This window comes from Berghia stephanieae, chromosome 13 (assembly GCF_034508935.2).
Source record: "Berghia stephanieae isolate SIO BIC M18660-M18661 chromosome 13, UCSD_Bste_1.3, whole genome shotgun sequence".
Taxonomy (NCBI): Eukaryota; Metazoa; Mollusca; class Gastropoda; order Nudibranchia; family Aeolidiidae; genus Berghia; species Berghia stephanieae.
In genome coordinates, this window is record NC_088372.1 from 996,165 (window position 1) to 1,011,164 (window position 15,000).

General features: G+C 36.6%; 2 protein-coding genes and 1 long non-coding RNA gene across 4 annotated transcripts in view; 2 read left to right on the forward strand and 1 right to left on the reverse strand.

The window, feature by feature from the left end:
• Nucleotides 1-611, reverse strand: part of LOC144958742 (uncharacterized) — a 7,626-nt gene extending 7,015 nt beyond the window's left edge. For both annotated transcript variants that reach the window (XM_078890911.1, XM_078890912.1), the window contains exon 1: nucleotides 452-611. Coding sequence is in view for 1 of the 2 variants with exons in the window: in XM_078890912.1 (XP_078747038.1) it covers nucleotides 452-533 (82 nt within the window). In the remaining variant the exon portion in view is untranslated. The remainder of the gene's footprint in view (nucleotides 1-451) is intronic.
• A 6,933-nt stretch (nucleotides 612-7,544) lies between these two features.
• On the forward strand, nucleotides 7,545-12,031 carry LOC144958597 (uncharacterized). Its single transcript, XR_013642475.1, has 3 exons — nucleotides 7,545-7,817; nucleotides 10,463-10,756; nucleotides 11,951-12,031. It is a non-coding gene; the product is annotated as an uncharacterized LOC144958597 (long non-coding RNA).
• A 38-nt stretch (nucleotides 12,032-12,069) lies between these two features.
• Nucleotides 12,070-15,000, forward strand: part of LOC144958598 (uncharacterized) — a 23,989-nt gene continuing 21,058 nt past the window's right edge. Inside the window, exon 1 of the mRNA XM_078890682.1 lies at nucleotides 12,070-12,170. The gene's annotated coding sequence lies outside the window, so the exon portion shown is untranslated. The remainder of the gene's footprint in view (nucleotides 12,171-15,000) is intronic.

A 15,000-nucleotide genomic window follows, 5' to 3' on the forward strand; every position in this document is an offset into this window, starting at 1 on the left:
CAAGGAAACAAGTGATTCTTTTGGAGAGGAAGATATATAAATGTTGCTGCTCGAAGCTCGAAGAAATAAATAATACTGTGAAATTCAATGTAAGCTACTTGTAAACTATTTCATTAATCCTGTTTTGTTGATAAAGGGGAAACCCTAAACGTTTATTGGATTTGTTTTTGTAATTAAATTGAAGCTAACATTCAATTTCACATTATTATTTATTTGGAGAGGAGGAGGAAGTGGATGAAAAGGAAGAGGAGGAGGAGGATTAGGAAGAGGAGAGGGAATAGGAAGAGGAGGGGGAATAGGAAGAGGAGGGGGAATAGGAAGAGGAGGAGGAATAGGAAGAGGAGGTGGAATAGGAAGAGGAGGAGGAATAGGAAGAGGAGGAGGAATAGGAAGAGGAGGAGGAATAGGAAGAGGAGAATGAAAAGTAAAAAAAACAATGAGGTGATCTTACTTGGAGGTACATAAATTTGTCCAAAGACGAGACCAAACAGCTGGGTTAACGCCAGGAGGGCAAGGATTGTCATCTTTTCCATTTTTAGGGACCTGAAAAGTTGTCGAAATCTCTGTGCCAAGGACGAAATCGGTATGATTTAAATACACATTCATTTGGTTCTTTTACAAAAAAGATAATTGTATTTTTTGAGATTCGAAAACGCGTCAACAGATGACAACTTTCCCACCCAATCCTATAATAATGTTTGGTGACAAAAGGGATTTTATGGACTTTGGTGTGCAAATGATGACAAATATTATTACATTGGGCTTGATGTGTTGTTTCGTGCTGTTGTCGATAAGTGGATGGATGGATGGCTGGATGGATGGATGGACTGATAGGTTGGTAGAGGAATGGATGGATGGATAGATGAATGGACTGATTGATAGACGGATGGATGGATGGATAGATGGATGGATAATGTAGGATGGATGGATAAATGGAGGGATAGATAAACGGATGGACTGATAGATAGATGGATGGATAGATAGATGGATGGATGGATAGATGGACTGATAGAAAGACGGATGGATTGATAGATAGGTGGATGGACAATGTAGGATGGATGGATAAATGGAGGGATAGATAGACGGATGGACTGATAGATAGATGGATGGATAGATATATAGATGGATGGATAGATAGATGGATGGATGGATAGGTGGATCGACATTGTGGGGTGGATGGATGGATGGATGGATCGATGAACTGATAGGTAGGTAGATGGATGGATGAGTAGTTAGATGATTGGATTGATAGATTAGTAGATGAATAGATAGGTGGTTGAATTGATAGACGGATGGATTGATAGATAGATGGAGTGTTAGAAAGATAAAGAGATGCATGGATACGTGGTAGGGTTGAAAGATAGATGGATGATGGATGGATGGATGGATAGATGGATGGTGGATGGATAGATGGATAGGTGGATGGATAGATGAATAGATGGATGGATTGATGAATGGATAGATGGATGGATGGATATATGGATAGATGGATGGATGGATGAATGGATAGATGGATGGATGGATGGATGGATGGGTGGATAGATGGATGGATGGATAGATGGATTGCAAGATAGATGGATGGATTCATAATATAAGTTTGGATTGATTGACAGATAGCTAGATAGATAGATGAATGGATAGGCAGATAGTGTGTGTGGAAGAGAAAAAAAATAGTGGGATTCTTTTTATTGTCACATACAATTTTGATGTATCTAAAAAATTAGTTGTAAATCAAAAATATCGATTCCTGTGTGAAGAGAAGCTGCAGCTCGATTAAATGTATCGATATTGTTGGGGAAAATCGATACTTATCATAAAATCAACTCTTTATTTCGCAATGACTATACCGCACAAATCTTTGGGCCTCTTTTTCGCTCACGAAGTGCCCAAATTCGCGTCAAAATATGGGACGAAGCCGTTTGGTATATGCTACTTTAAAAAATTAATTACGACGCTGTTTATTGATGAATATGACTTAAAGTTGGCACACAGTTAGAAAAAAGGTCATTGTAGATTATGTCAAGCGACAATACATGTGCGATTACCAGAAGACCGTTAAAAATAGATTTTTACTCTTTGGAGTAAAATATTTCTAAAACTACCGGGCGTGGAGGTTTTGTCGCTGACAAGGTAATACATGAACATTTCTTCTTTTTGGTTGTAAAATTTCATATGAATATGACGAGTACTTTTCCCGTATTTTACAAAACACCATCCTAATTTGCTCTTCAAGTTTCAATCTTTTAATCCACTTATTACGCAAGATACAACCAAAGGTCGAAAAAAAAATGCCGAAAAAGCGTCCCATATATTTTCGCGTTTTTTTCCTCTTTGCGGGTCATCCAAATAAATGACACCTTTGAAACTGTATAACTTGTTTATTTATGAATGGATTTTCAAAATTCAAAGACATTTTTACTCAGTGGAGATAGGGCTTGGATTTTAGACAAAAATTTTCCTCAAAAAGAGAAAAAAACATTTTTCATAGTCATTGCTATCAGATAGAATGCGCTTGGCTAAGAAGCACACAACATTGCCATCCGGAAGTATAACGGACCAACACACAAAACTATGTGTTACCATGAACTTTTATAGTCTGGTTAATACAGTTAAGTGAGAATTACTCATAAACACGGATGGCAAAAACCAATAACAAAGAACTGAGTGACATCAACTTTATTCTATCTATAGATAGTATGCGTTTGGCTAAGAAGCTCATAACATTGCCATCCGGAAGTATAACGGACCAACACACAAAACTGTGTGTATCCATGAACGTCTTTAGTCAGGTTAATACAGTTCAGTGAGCATTACTCATAAACGCGGATGGCAAAAAACAATAACAAAGACCTGAGTGACGTCATCTTCGAACTATCTATAGATAGTATGCAGATGACGTCACTCAGGCCTTTGTTATTGTTTTTGCCATCCGCGTTTGTGAGTTGTTCTCACTAAACTGTATTAACCAGACTGTAAAAGTTCATGGTTACACAGAGTTTGTGTGTTGGTCCGTTATACTTCCGGATGGCAATGTTGTGAACTCCTCGGCCAAGCGCATTCTATCTATAGATAGTATGAAGTTGAGGTCACTCTGGTATTTGTTATTGTTTTTTGCCATCCGCGTTTATGAGTAGTTCTCACTAAACTGTTTCAACCAGACAATAAATGTTCAAGGTTACAGACAGTTTTGTGTGTTGGTCCGTTGTACTTCCGGATGGCAATGTTATGAGCTTCTTAGCCAAGCGCTATCTATAGATAGAACGAAGATGACGTCACTCATGCCTTTGCTTTTGTTTTTTGCCATCCGCGTTTATGAGTAGTTCTCACTCAACTGTTTTACCCAGACTTTAAAAGTTCAAGGTTACACGTAGTCTTGTGTGTTGGTTGGTCCGTTATACTTCCGGATGGCAATGTTATGACCTTCTTAGCCAAGCGCATACTTTCAAAAAAAGAAGTGATATTATGTGGATATGAGTTTTCAAAAGACTGACTGATACAGGAAACACATTCACCTTCCCAGTAAACCGACATACTCTGGCGCTGTGTGGTCGAGTGGTATAACACCCGCTTTTGGATCGGAAGGTCCCGGGTTCGAGCCTCGTGCTCGGCGCATAGTTGAGTCCTTGGAAAAGGCTCTTTACTCACATTCTCTAACCGTAATCAGGTGTAAAATGAGTACCTGGCCGTTTAACAGCGTTGTCTTTGTCCGAAAAATTGTAATATCGCCTAACAGGCGTCATGTCCCGTCCTAAATGTTAAATGTTGCTATTGGCCAGGGAGGCCTTGTAAAGCGCTTTGAGCACATTTAGTGGATATTGCGCTATATAAAAGCTCAATGTTTGTTTTTCTTTTTAAAACGCGTATTTAAAAATTATTTTGGCCGCAAAATTGGACCTCCAAATATTGATAGATTTAAATTAACCTCATGTTGGTTATACTAACGTAAGAGTGAAAACGGAGAGGCTTCGTATGGGAACAATACAGACGATGGACGTTTCGAGTACAAACCCTTCGTCAGCACAACAATAAACATCAGTGTTACCTAATCTTGATTCGTGTAGTTATTGTGTTAATTTTTGTTTTATTTTTATTGCTGCATGTTGCATTTGTTTTTTTTTTTTAAATAAAATCGCTTCGATAAACGAACGACCTCAAATTGAAAACACCCCGCTGTCGAGTGAAGGCTGGTGAACGCGCCTTTCAGCATTCTGGTCCAAGGTTGTGGAATTTACTACCACTAGAGATACGTTCTTGTTCTTCGTCTTCACTGGAGGAATTCAAGCGTCGATTGAAGACATTCTTATTCCGACAGGCTTTCTTTTGATTATGTGTATAATTAGCGTTGTTCGTGTACTGTGTTAGGGCTTCATGATTAAGTTAATCTATGTTATGCGCCCAGAGCCCTCCTGATGAAGGGATGTTTGGCGCACTATAAATCTATACCATTATTATTATTATGAATTTTTTTTCAGTTTTTCAATTTAATTTTATCTGAAATTGTACTATCATCACCTTTCCCTTTCTCTGATACACTAACATTTCATTCATACTCCAACCCCCATTTATTTACATTCTCCTTACCAACTATAAGAAAATCGTCACATTCGTTAAGATAGAACCAACATTTTCCTATTCAAATTTCTCTTGTACATCATAGAATTTAAAGAAAATGAACACAGTGTGTTGTGGAGAAATTATTTATCGCAAGAACTTTACTGCTATTGTGTTTGAGTGATAAAAAAATCTATTTGTGTGTTAGTTTGGTGTGACGTTTTGGGGAAAATCCTGAAAATGGCTGGTAAGGAGAGAATTAAAGATGATCCAAGTTATTTTGCATTTTATTTTATGTTTTCCACGTTAGATTGTTTATTGTTGTGTTGACGAAAAGGTGTGTACCCGAAACGTTCATTGTTTGTATTGTTCCCATACGAAGCCTCTCCATTTTCACTCTTTCGTTAGTATTTTCACGATCACCGGCTTCAGGCAGCCCCTTCCGGTTTCTACCTTATCTTGGTTATAACTATCAAACCAGGTACTTTGCGAAGGTTTCATATTTGACATTAATTTTTTTTGCCATGACGAATGTCATCTTAACTCACTCAATCCTAGAGATGTCTGCTATTTTTCAAAATAGATGGGAAAAAAAAAACATTAAAAATGAGCATGTAGATAGATATTTTTATTCAGCTACCATTAACATACAAAAACTAAAAACATTAGCTTTGATACTATGCCTATAATTTGTCTCAGTAAAATGTAATAAATAGGCATGGGGTAAAAGTACAAGTAACCCCGGGTAAACTACGGATATAGTCGGTGTTAGGGTTGTGTGTGTTAACTACGGATATAGTCGGTGTTAGGGTGGAGTGAGTTAACTACGGATATAGTCGATGTTAGGGTTGAGTGAGTTAACTACGGATATAGTCGGTGTTAGGGTGGAGTGAGTTAACTACGGATATAGTCGATGTTAGGGTGGAGTGAGTTAACTACGGATATAGTCGGTGTTAGGGTGGAGTGAGATAACTACGGATATAGTCGGTGTTAGGGTGGAGTGAGTTAACTACGGATATAGTCGGTGTTAGGGTGGAGTGAGTTAACTACGGATATAGTCGGTGTTAGGGTGGAGTGAGTTAACTACGGATATAGTCGATGTTAGGGTTGAGTGAGTTAACTACGGATACGGTCGGTGTTAGGGTTGAGTGTGTTTAATCGATCGGTATTTGGAGGTTGAGTTTTCTGGCCAAATTTTTAAATACGAGTTAGATTATTTTTTTTTAAGTTATTTTTTCGGAGTACGGCAGTTAACTGGTTATATCAAATGAATAAATCAAGGACCAGGCACCGTGTCAAAGATAAAGATCTGAACAAGTGTGTATGGAAGGTGCCAGGCAAAGCAAGAAAGAAAAATACAAGAACAAAAAACATTCAAAACAATCAGTCGACCTAGACTGTGCGGCTATGTGGTCTATGGTATGACACTCGCTTTCGGATCGAAAGGTCCTGGGTTCGAGCCTCGCGCTCGCTCGGCGCATAGTTGAGTCCTTGGAAAAGGCTCTTTACTCACATTCTCTCACCGTACTCAGGTAGTGTAAAATGAGTACCTGGTCGGTAACAGCGTTGTCTTTGTCCGAAAAATTGTAATATCGCCTAACAGGCGTTATGTCCCGTCCTACACGTTAAATGTTGCTGTTGACCAGGGACCCCTTGTAAAGCGCTTTGAGCACGCTTCGTGGCTATTACGCTATCTAAAATCTCAATTTAATTTAATTTAATTAAGACTGGTAGTAGTCGGAACGAGTCGGAACGAGTCGGAACGAGTTTCATTGATTTTTTTAGAATGGGTTTTTCTTTAATTATATGTTTCTTTCTAGCTGTGTCTGGCCCCTTTCATAAATACTTGATCAGTTGTTAAGATAGCTGGTGAATCAAGCGATCCCAATACAATTGTATTCACAGGACATTGAATTGAGAATTGCAGAAACGATAACAAAGAAATAACAATATTCGTAATAAAAATAGCAATCTTTTATTTTAAAATAAAGATCTAGTCTCTTATCTCGTATTTGATCTTCAATGTCTTCAACGTGTATGACACACACGTTTTCTTATAAAACGTCACGAATTTTCTTATATATTGACCTCGTATATTATTTTAACTCGTTCCTTCCTTATCAGCCATTTTCAGATTATTTCCCCAAAATGTCACATCCACTCAACACCGATAATAGATCTTTCTTACTGGAGCAGAAAAGCAAAAAGCAGATTTTATACATTCGATTTGTCAGCAAAAAGATCTCAACAACACAGAGTCAAGTGCGGCTATGTGGTCTAGTGGTATGACACTCGCTTTCGGATCGGAAGGTCCGGGTTCGAGCCTCGCTCGGCGCATAGTTGAGTCCTTAGAAAAGGCTCTTTACTCACATTCTCTCACCGTACTCAGGTGTAAAATGAGTACCTGGCCGTTAACAGCGTTGTCTTTGTCCGAAAATTTGTGATATAACCTGACAGGCATCATGTCCCGTCCTACTTGTTAAATGTTGCTGTTGACCAGGGACCCCTTGTAAAGCGCTTTGAGCACATTTAGTGGATATTGCGCTATATTAAAGCTCACTTTTTTCAAGTTTATAAAGCGATAATTTTTTTTAAATTCTTTAAATTTTGGGATGTACAAAAGAAATTAGAAAGAAAAAATTGTTGGTTTTGTCGTGACGTATGTGATGACTTTCCTATGGGTGGTCAGGAGAGAGTTGACCCTCTCCTTACCAGCCATTTTCAGGATTTTCTCCAAAAATTCATACCGAACTAACACAAAAATAGATTTTTTATCACTCAAACAAAATAGCAGTAAAGTTTTTGCGATACATAATCTCTTTAGCAGAGCATGCTCTACAACACACTGTTCATTTCCTTTAAATTTTATGATGTACAAGAGAAATTTGAATAAGAAAAATGTTGGTTGTATCGTAACGAATATGATGACTTTCATATAGTTGGTAAGGAGAGGGTTAAGGACTTTATCTAACAATGACTATCCCGCACAAATCTTTGGGCCTCTTTTTCGCTCACGAAGTGCCCGAATTTGCGTCAAAATATGGGACGAAGCCGCTTCGTATATGCTATTTTAAAAAATTAATTACGACGCTGTTTATCGATGAATATGACTGAAACTTGGCACACAGTTAGAAAAAATGTCATTTTAGATTATGTCAAGCGACAAAACTTGCGCGATTACCAGAAGACCGTTAAAAATAGATTTTTATTCTTTGGAGTAAAATATTTCTAAAACTACCGGGCGTGGAGGTTTTGTCGCTGACAAGGTAATACATGAACATTTCTTCTTTTTGGTTGTAAGATTTCATATGAATATGACGAGTACTTTTCCCGTATTTTACAAAACACCATCCTAATTTGCTCTTCAAGTTTCAATCTTTTAATCTATTTATTACGCAAGATACAACCAAAGGTCGAAAAAAAAATGCCGAAAAAGCGTCCCATATTTTCGCGTTTTTTTCCTCTTTGCGGGTCATCCAAATAAATGACACCTTTGAAACTGTATAACTTGTTTATTTATGAATGGATTTTCAAAATTCAAAAACATTTTTACTCAGTGGAGATAGGGCTTTGATTTTAGACAAAATTTTTCCTCAAAAAGAGAAAAAAACATTTTTCATAGTCCTTGCTACTTTATCTATTCCTGTATGGCATGCCTAGCTCACGGCGTCTAACAACACTCACTGCGCATGGGCAAAATTATTTCTTGTCTAACTTCCTCTTCTTCTTCAAGTATCAAGTCTGTGCCAGACATCGGTGATCATGGTACGCCATTCATCGCTCTGATCAGATAACCTCAGAAAACTAATATTACTCTTCTTTTTCTTTGTCACCCTGCTGTTCAAACTATTCAAATATGTTTTTCTTGGTCTACCTTTACTCTTTTTACCTTCTATCTTTCCTGTGAGAGCAAGATGTTCAATACATTTATGTCGATTTAGGTGCCCTAAAAATTGCATTTGTCTTTTTCTGATGGTCCGAATCAATAAGCTTGCTCTAATACTTCTTCATTAGTTTTCTTCTTTGTCCATGAGATTCTTAACATCCTTCAAAGAAACCACATTTCTGCTGCCTGCAGTTTCTGTCTAATGTCTTCTGTAATTGTCTTGTCTAACACGTGGGTAAACTAAGAGATTAGATAATATCTTTTATCTATTTTTTCCGAAATAGGTTGTTATTTTTATTACTAATATTTTTCTTACTTGTTTTTGCGTTTCTGCAAAGCTGAATGTCTTGTGAACAGCTGCACATGGCACTTGTACCTCTTAACCCTCTCCTCACCAACTGTAGGAAGATCGTCACATTCGTACGATACAACCAACATTTTTCTTATTCAAATTTCTCTTGTACATCATAACATTTAAAGAAGATGAACAGTTTGTGTAGAGCATGGTTTTCTACAGATATTATGTATCGCAAGAAATTTAATTACATTTTGTTTGAGTGATTTAAAAATATATTTTTGTCTTAATTGGTTGTGACGATTTGGGGAAAATCCTGAAAATGGCTGGTAAGGAGAGAGTTATTACGGCCACCATCAGGACTCCCGATGGTTCCGCCTAGCTCAAAAACGGTAAACCATTTGTATATCCGATGGTCCATTTAAGCATAGTGTTTGTTTATTTCGTTAATACTAAAATCTTAATTTTACAATAGTTTGGTGACGCCAAAACCAAAAGTTGAATTCATTTCTTGTTGAGTAGAGCTAGTTTTCAAATAATACTTTATTGCATCCCAAAAAGGAATTCTTTTTGTACAGACGTGTCATAATTTACACAATAAGATAAAAATACAATGGAAATAGGATGTATATATATAAAAAAGGAACAGCTCCATAACCAGAGCTGCGTTTTATAATATTAATAATTTCAACACTGTATAATAGTTAAAACTGTCACTATATATTGAAAATTGAAAAGATTGCAAAACAAATAAATTAATAAATTAATATTTATATTTTTTAAAGTAAAAATGAGAAATAATTATATAAAATGATTATTGCTTGTTGTTATAAAGCCTAATACTGGACGGCAGAAACGATTTTCGGTGTCTCTCTGTTTTCGTTGAAATAGAGAAAGGGCGACCACTTCTTTCTGACAAAATAATGATGGTCTTAGTGGACGATACTGGTCATTTAATATTTTAGTTATTTTATTTATACAAAATTTCTCGTATAAAAGATCTACATCATCAACATCATTTATTTAGCGTTTAATGGATTTTTTAATATTTGAATTTATTTTGTTCCTTTCCACTGCTAAGCAATTGCCTCCCCAAGCTGTTATACAAAATGATAAAACACATTTGATTACATTTCGAAACACTTTCCCTTGCATTTATCATTTTTCTGTGCAGTGTTTATCTTTTTCTAACCTATGTTTTGATGTTGCTAAGACAATGTCTAACCAGAAAAATAGGTAACGTGTAATAAAACCCCCTTAAACGTATTTTAAAGACTTTGAAATGGACAAATCTTATGATAATAGTGACTTTGAATGTTCAGACAGTAACAAAGACAGCAAATGTAGTGATGCAGACAGTCTACAGTGATTTGAGTGACAAAATGATTGATAGTCCAGTTACTATTGACGATGATGACATACACACCAGGTCCTCAATAGGGAACTTCATTCATTTTTTTAAATATATAACAATACTACAAGTTTATTCTTGCAATACCAAGTAATCTTTGCATACTCTTTATTTAAATCCATCAGTGTTCCATGTGGATGTGCAATATAGGAGGTTATTAGATGTAGACAGAATACTTATTGATAAGTCTGATAATCATAAGCAAGCTATTTCCGCACATTTTTTCCAAAAAGTGGAAATACAAAATCAGTCATAACATGACAACCAGTGTTCATTTTGTATCACCTCAAAGTTCATTTTGGTTTGCTCTTGTCCAAAGGTCAACCCAAGAGCAAATGGATGTCCAGGTCATTCGCAGAACGTGGCGATGGGTTGGTTGGCCATACCCTGCGGAAGGAGCCGTGTAATATAACCAAGCAGGCTCTCAAATGGAACCCACAGGGCTAGAGCAAGCGGGGTCTTCCAAAACAGACTTGGAGGAGAAGCCTTCACCAAGATTTGTGTGTCTCCAATCTTACCTGGAGTGAAGCAAAGGTCTGTGCCAAGGACAGAAGAAGATTGAAGAATGCTGTTTATGCCCTTTGGTCAGTAGGAACCAAGAGGCATAAGTCAAGTAAGTCAAAGTTCATTTTGTTTGTCATGGATTTTTACATAAATGTATTGCATTGGATTAGTTATCGGAGTTTCCAAAGTGAATAAAATTAGAGTTAAGAGTAAAAGATTTGATTTTTAAAATACATTAGTTTTTATAAATATTGTGACTTTAATTGTTATTGTTCAAAAATGCAAATACACAATTAGTAATAAGTTCTATAAACAGCCTCAGACTTGCATCCATGGGGTTATGCATCATCTCCAAAATGCCCAGCATGCGGTGACCCTTGCCAAGACATGGACGACATCATTTTGAAGTGCCCCGCAACAGCACCTCCAGGCGGCTACCAAATGGTTCATGAGGCGGATTGGGTGAAGCGAAACAACGCGGAGTTGTAGCCATACGAAACTACTAGTTCTATAACATCATTGCCCTTTCATTTCCCTTTAAATTGGTATAAGACGTGATACAGGTGTTGTGTTTTTGACGGGACACCAGAGTAATATTGAAGAATCACTCAACTCAGAAGCGTTAAGTTATTAAATTGAGAGAACAGTTTTATTACTGAGTATAAGTTAGAGTATATACAAATATATCGCAACAACATTGTAAGTAGGAAAAACAGTATAATTAACTCAAATATGGAAAGTAAGGAACAAAGAGTGCATCCTTCTCTGGGGCATGTCACTCCGATATTTGTAAGCACAAATAATATTTTAAACAATTGACTTAATGAATAATAACTAATTTAGCTGGAACTAAAGTCAATAGGGCTCAACAGTCCTGACGTCACTTGCCTCGTAATGACGCATAGTAACTTAGTAACTGGTTCTAAACTATCGAAACAATGGCGGACGGCCTAATGAAATATTTTGCCGACGAGCATACAAGTGTATCCAGAGGAGAAAAACATTATAAATCTGATCATATTTGGACTTTTATACATTCTGACCACATGCCATGTGAAAACGTTCTAGCCAGCATAAAAAGTACCGATTTACTTTATTTAGAACCAAACTGCTCGTTGCTGGGCGGACGTGACATTAAAATGTCGAATCCTATTAGCTAATAACAAAGGGAAGCAACTCTTTTCTAGCGTAACTCGACGTATAGCCTAAGTCCATAACAACAGGGTCTTAGAAAAAAAATTGTGTTGGAGGCTTTTTTAAAAAGTGGTTTATGGTTCAAACAAAAAATCTCTCTCTAAAACAGCATGTCGTTTCCCAGGGGAATCCCCCCCCCCCCACTCACCCACCCCCCCCCCCTCACCCACCCCCCCCCTCACCCACCCCCCCCCTCACCCCCCCCCCCTCACCCACCCCCCCCCCCTTGCTGTGGGAAGAGGTACACAAGTTGTTTGCAGCTCAGTCAAACAGCTATCTTATCAGAGAATCACACACAGACAAACATTGGGGACGGACACATCAGTTTTGTAAGTTGTCATGTATTAATTTGTTATCTCCACGGCAAAGTATAAAACGGTAAGGGCTGCCTGAAGCCGGTGATCGTAAAATACTAACGAAAGAGTGAAAATGGACAGGCTCCGTTCTATTTTGTTCCCATACGAAGCCTTTCCATTTTCACTCTTTCGTTAGTAATTTGTTATCTCCGTTGTTTCTGTATTCTTGTTCTTTTACCATTGGCTTGGTTGTTTTGTTGAGCCGGGTTTTCTTATTTTGTGTGGCTATGACACTCGCTTTTGGACCGGAAGGTTCTGGGTTCGAGCCTCGCTCGGCGCATAGTTAAGCCCTTGGAAAAGGCTCTTTACTCACTTTCTTTCACCATACTCAGGTGTAAAATGAGTACCTGGCCGTTAACAGTGTTGTCTATGTCCGAAAATACTTGTAATATCGCCTAATAGGCTTCATGTCCTGTCCTACAAGATTAATGTTGCTGTTGCCCAGGGGTTTGCGCTATATAAATGCTCTAGTTTTGTTTTTTGTTTTTTGTTTTGTTTTGTTGTTTTTTTTTTTTTTGTTTTTTTTTTTTTTTTATGTTTGCTTTGTGTTTTTTTTTATTGACACCATAACGTCATCTGAAATCAGGTGTAAGTTAAGCGTATTTTATTTCAATAAATCTTTTTAAACGCCTTTTTAATGCAAATAGCATTAAGACTTTAAAATCCCGTTTTACCACATGTTCAATAGGCTTCAACAGTCGTGACGTCACTTCCCTCGTAATGACGCAAAGTAACTTAGTGACTGGTTCTAAACTATCGGAACAATAGCGGACGCCCTTATGAAATATTTCTCCGACGAGAATAAAAGTGTATCCAGAGGGGAAAAACATTATAAATCTGATCATGTTTTGACTTTAATACATTTTGATCACATGATATGTGAAAAATTTCTAGCCAGTATGAAGAATAAAGAGTATAGTACCGATTTTCTTTGTTTAGAACCAAGCTGCTGGTTGCTGGGCGGACGTGACGTCAGACTATTGAATCCTATTACCATCTTTTATAACACATGTTAGTTTGAAATGATCTGATTCAACATAGAAGGCAATCTTGGCTGACGTCATTTTCTTTTCAACACATTATAATTTTACGTCGTTTTCAACACGTGTTTATAGTTTATGTCTTTTTCAGCACATTTTACAGTTAACTCTTTTCCAACACATTATAATTTTACGTCTTTTTTCAACACATTTAATATTTTATGTCTTTCTAAACACATTTTATAGTTTATTTCTTTTTCAACACACTAGAAAAAAGCCCGCAATTTTGCGGGAAAAGAACTATTTTCATTCTATATTGGACTCACCATCATTTAATAAGGGCAGATTGGTAAATAACGTTGTCTGTATAATTTGGTATATCTTCGGTTGATTTTTCTGTGTGGCCCAACATGAAGTGTAAGCCACTATAGCCTCTGACCTGTGACACAGCAACATACAGTTGTCCGTGTGTAAATACAGGTTGTAGAAAAAAATCCTCAACGGTGAAAATACAAATTGAAAGAATACTGGGGATGTAGGAGCTTTCGGAATGTCTCCCCATTACTTAACTTATGGAAAAACAAACACCCTAGCACCTTTACTAAGACTTATAACTAACCCTAATAGAAAAAAAATCCTCCGATCTCGAGCTAACCCTAATATAAAAAAAAACTCTCGGTCTGCTTTGCACTACCTTTCAATACTTCACAAATCAGAATGGCGGCCGAAAACCAAAACAATGGTCAATTTAGGAAATTTTAAACTTTCACAAATCTATCAAGGTTTGTTCTATAGGATGACAAATTGAATAAATAAACGCCTGACAAAATCTCAACGGTGAAAATACAAATTTAAAGTATACTGGGATGTAGGAGCTTTTGGAATGCCTCCCCTTTTCCCCTTTACTTAACTTATGGAAAAACAAACATTCTAGCACCATTACTAAGACTTATGACTGACCCTAATAGAAAAAAAATATCCTCCGATCTCGAGCTAACCCTAATAGAAAAAATGATGATAAATTGAATAAATAAACGCCTGACAAAAGATCAACGGTGAAAATACAAATTTAAAGTATACTGGGGATGTAGGAGCTTTCGGAATGTCTCCCTTTTACTTAACTTATGGAAAAACAAACACCCTAGCACCTTTACTAAGACTTATGACTAACCCTAATAGAAAAAATCCTTCGATCTCGAGCTAACCCTAATAGTAAAAAAGACCCTCGGATTGCTTTGCACTACCCTTCAATACTTCATAAAACAAAATGGCGACTGAAAATCAAAACAATGGTCAAAATCCATCTGTCAACTTTTGGTTGTTCTTCCTGTCGTAAAAACGCCAAACTGATAACCTTTTACAGTGACGAAATTGGTTGATTTTGAGAGTGTTATTGTCGTCGGTACGTATTTTATTATATCTGTGTGACTCAACGAACTTTCAAACTGGCTTTAAATTATAAAAGGAAATCAAGTTATCTGTTTATCTATCTGTAAAAAAGACATTTTTAATTTTCAAATCTTTCAGTAGAGTTGTGCGCCGTATAATTTTTTTTTTATTGACTCAAATAAGCACAATGTTCTCCACAAGGCTATATTTTTTTAAGAAAATATTTTATAGTTTATGTCTTTTTCAACACATCATGTAGTTTATGTCTTTTTCAACACATTTTATAGTTTATATCTTTTTCAACACATGTTATAGTTTATGTCTTTTTCAACACATCATGTAGTTTATGTCTTTTTCAACACGTGTTATAGTTTATGTCTTTTTCAACACATGTTATATTTTATGTCTTTTTCAACGCATGTTATAGTTTATGT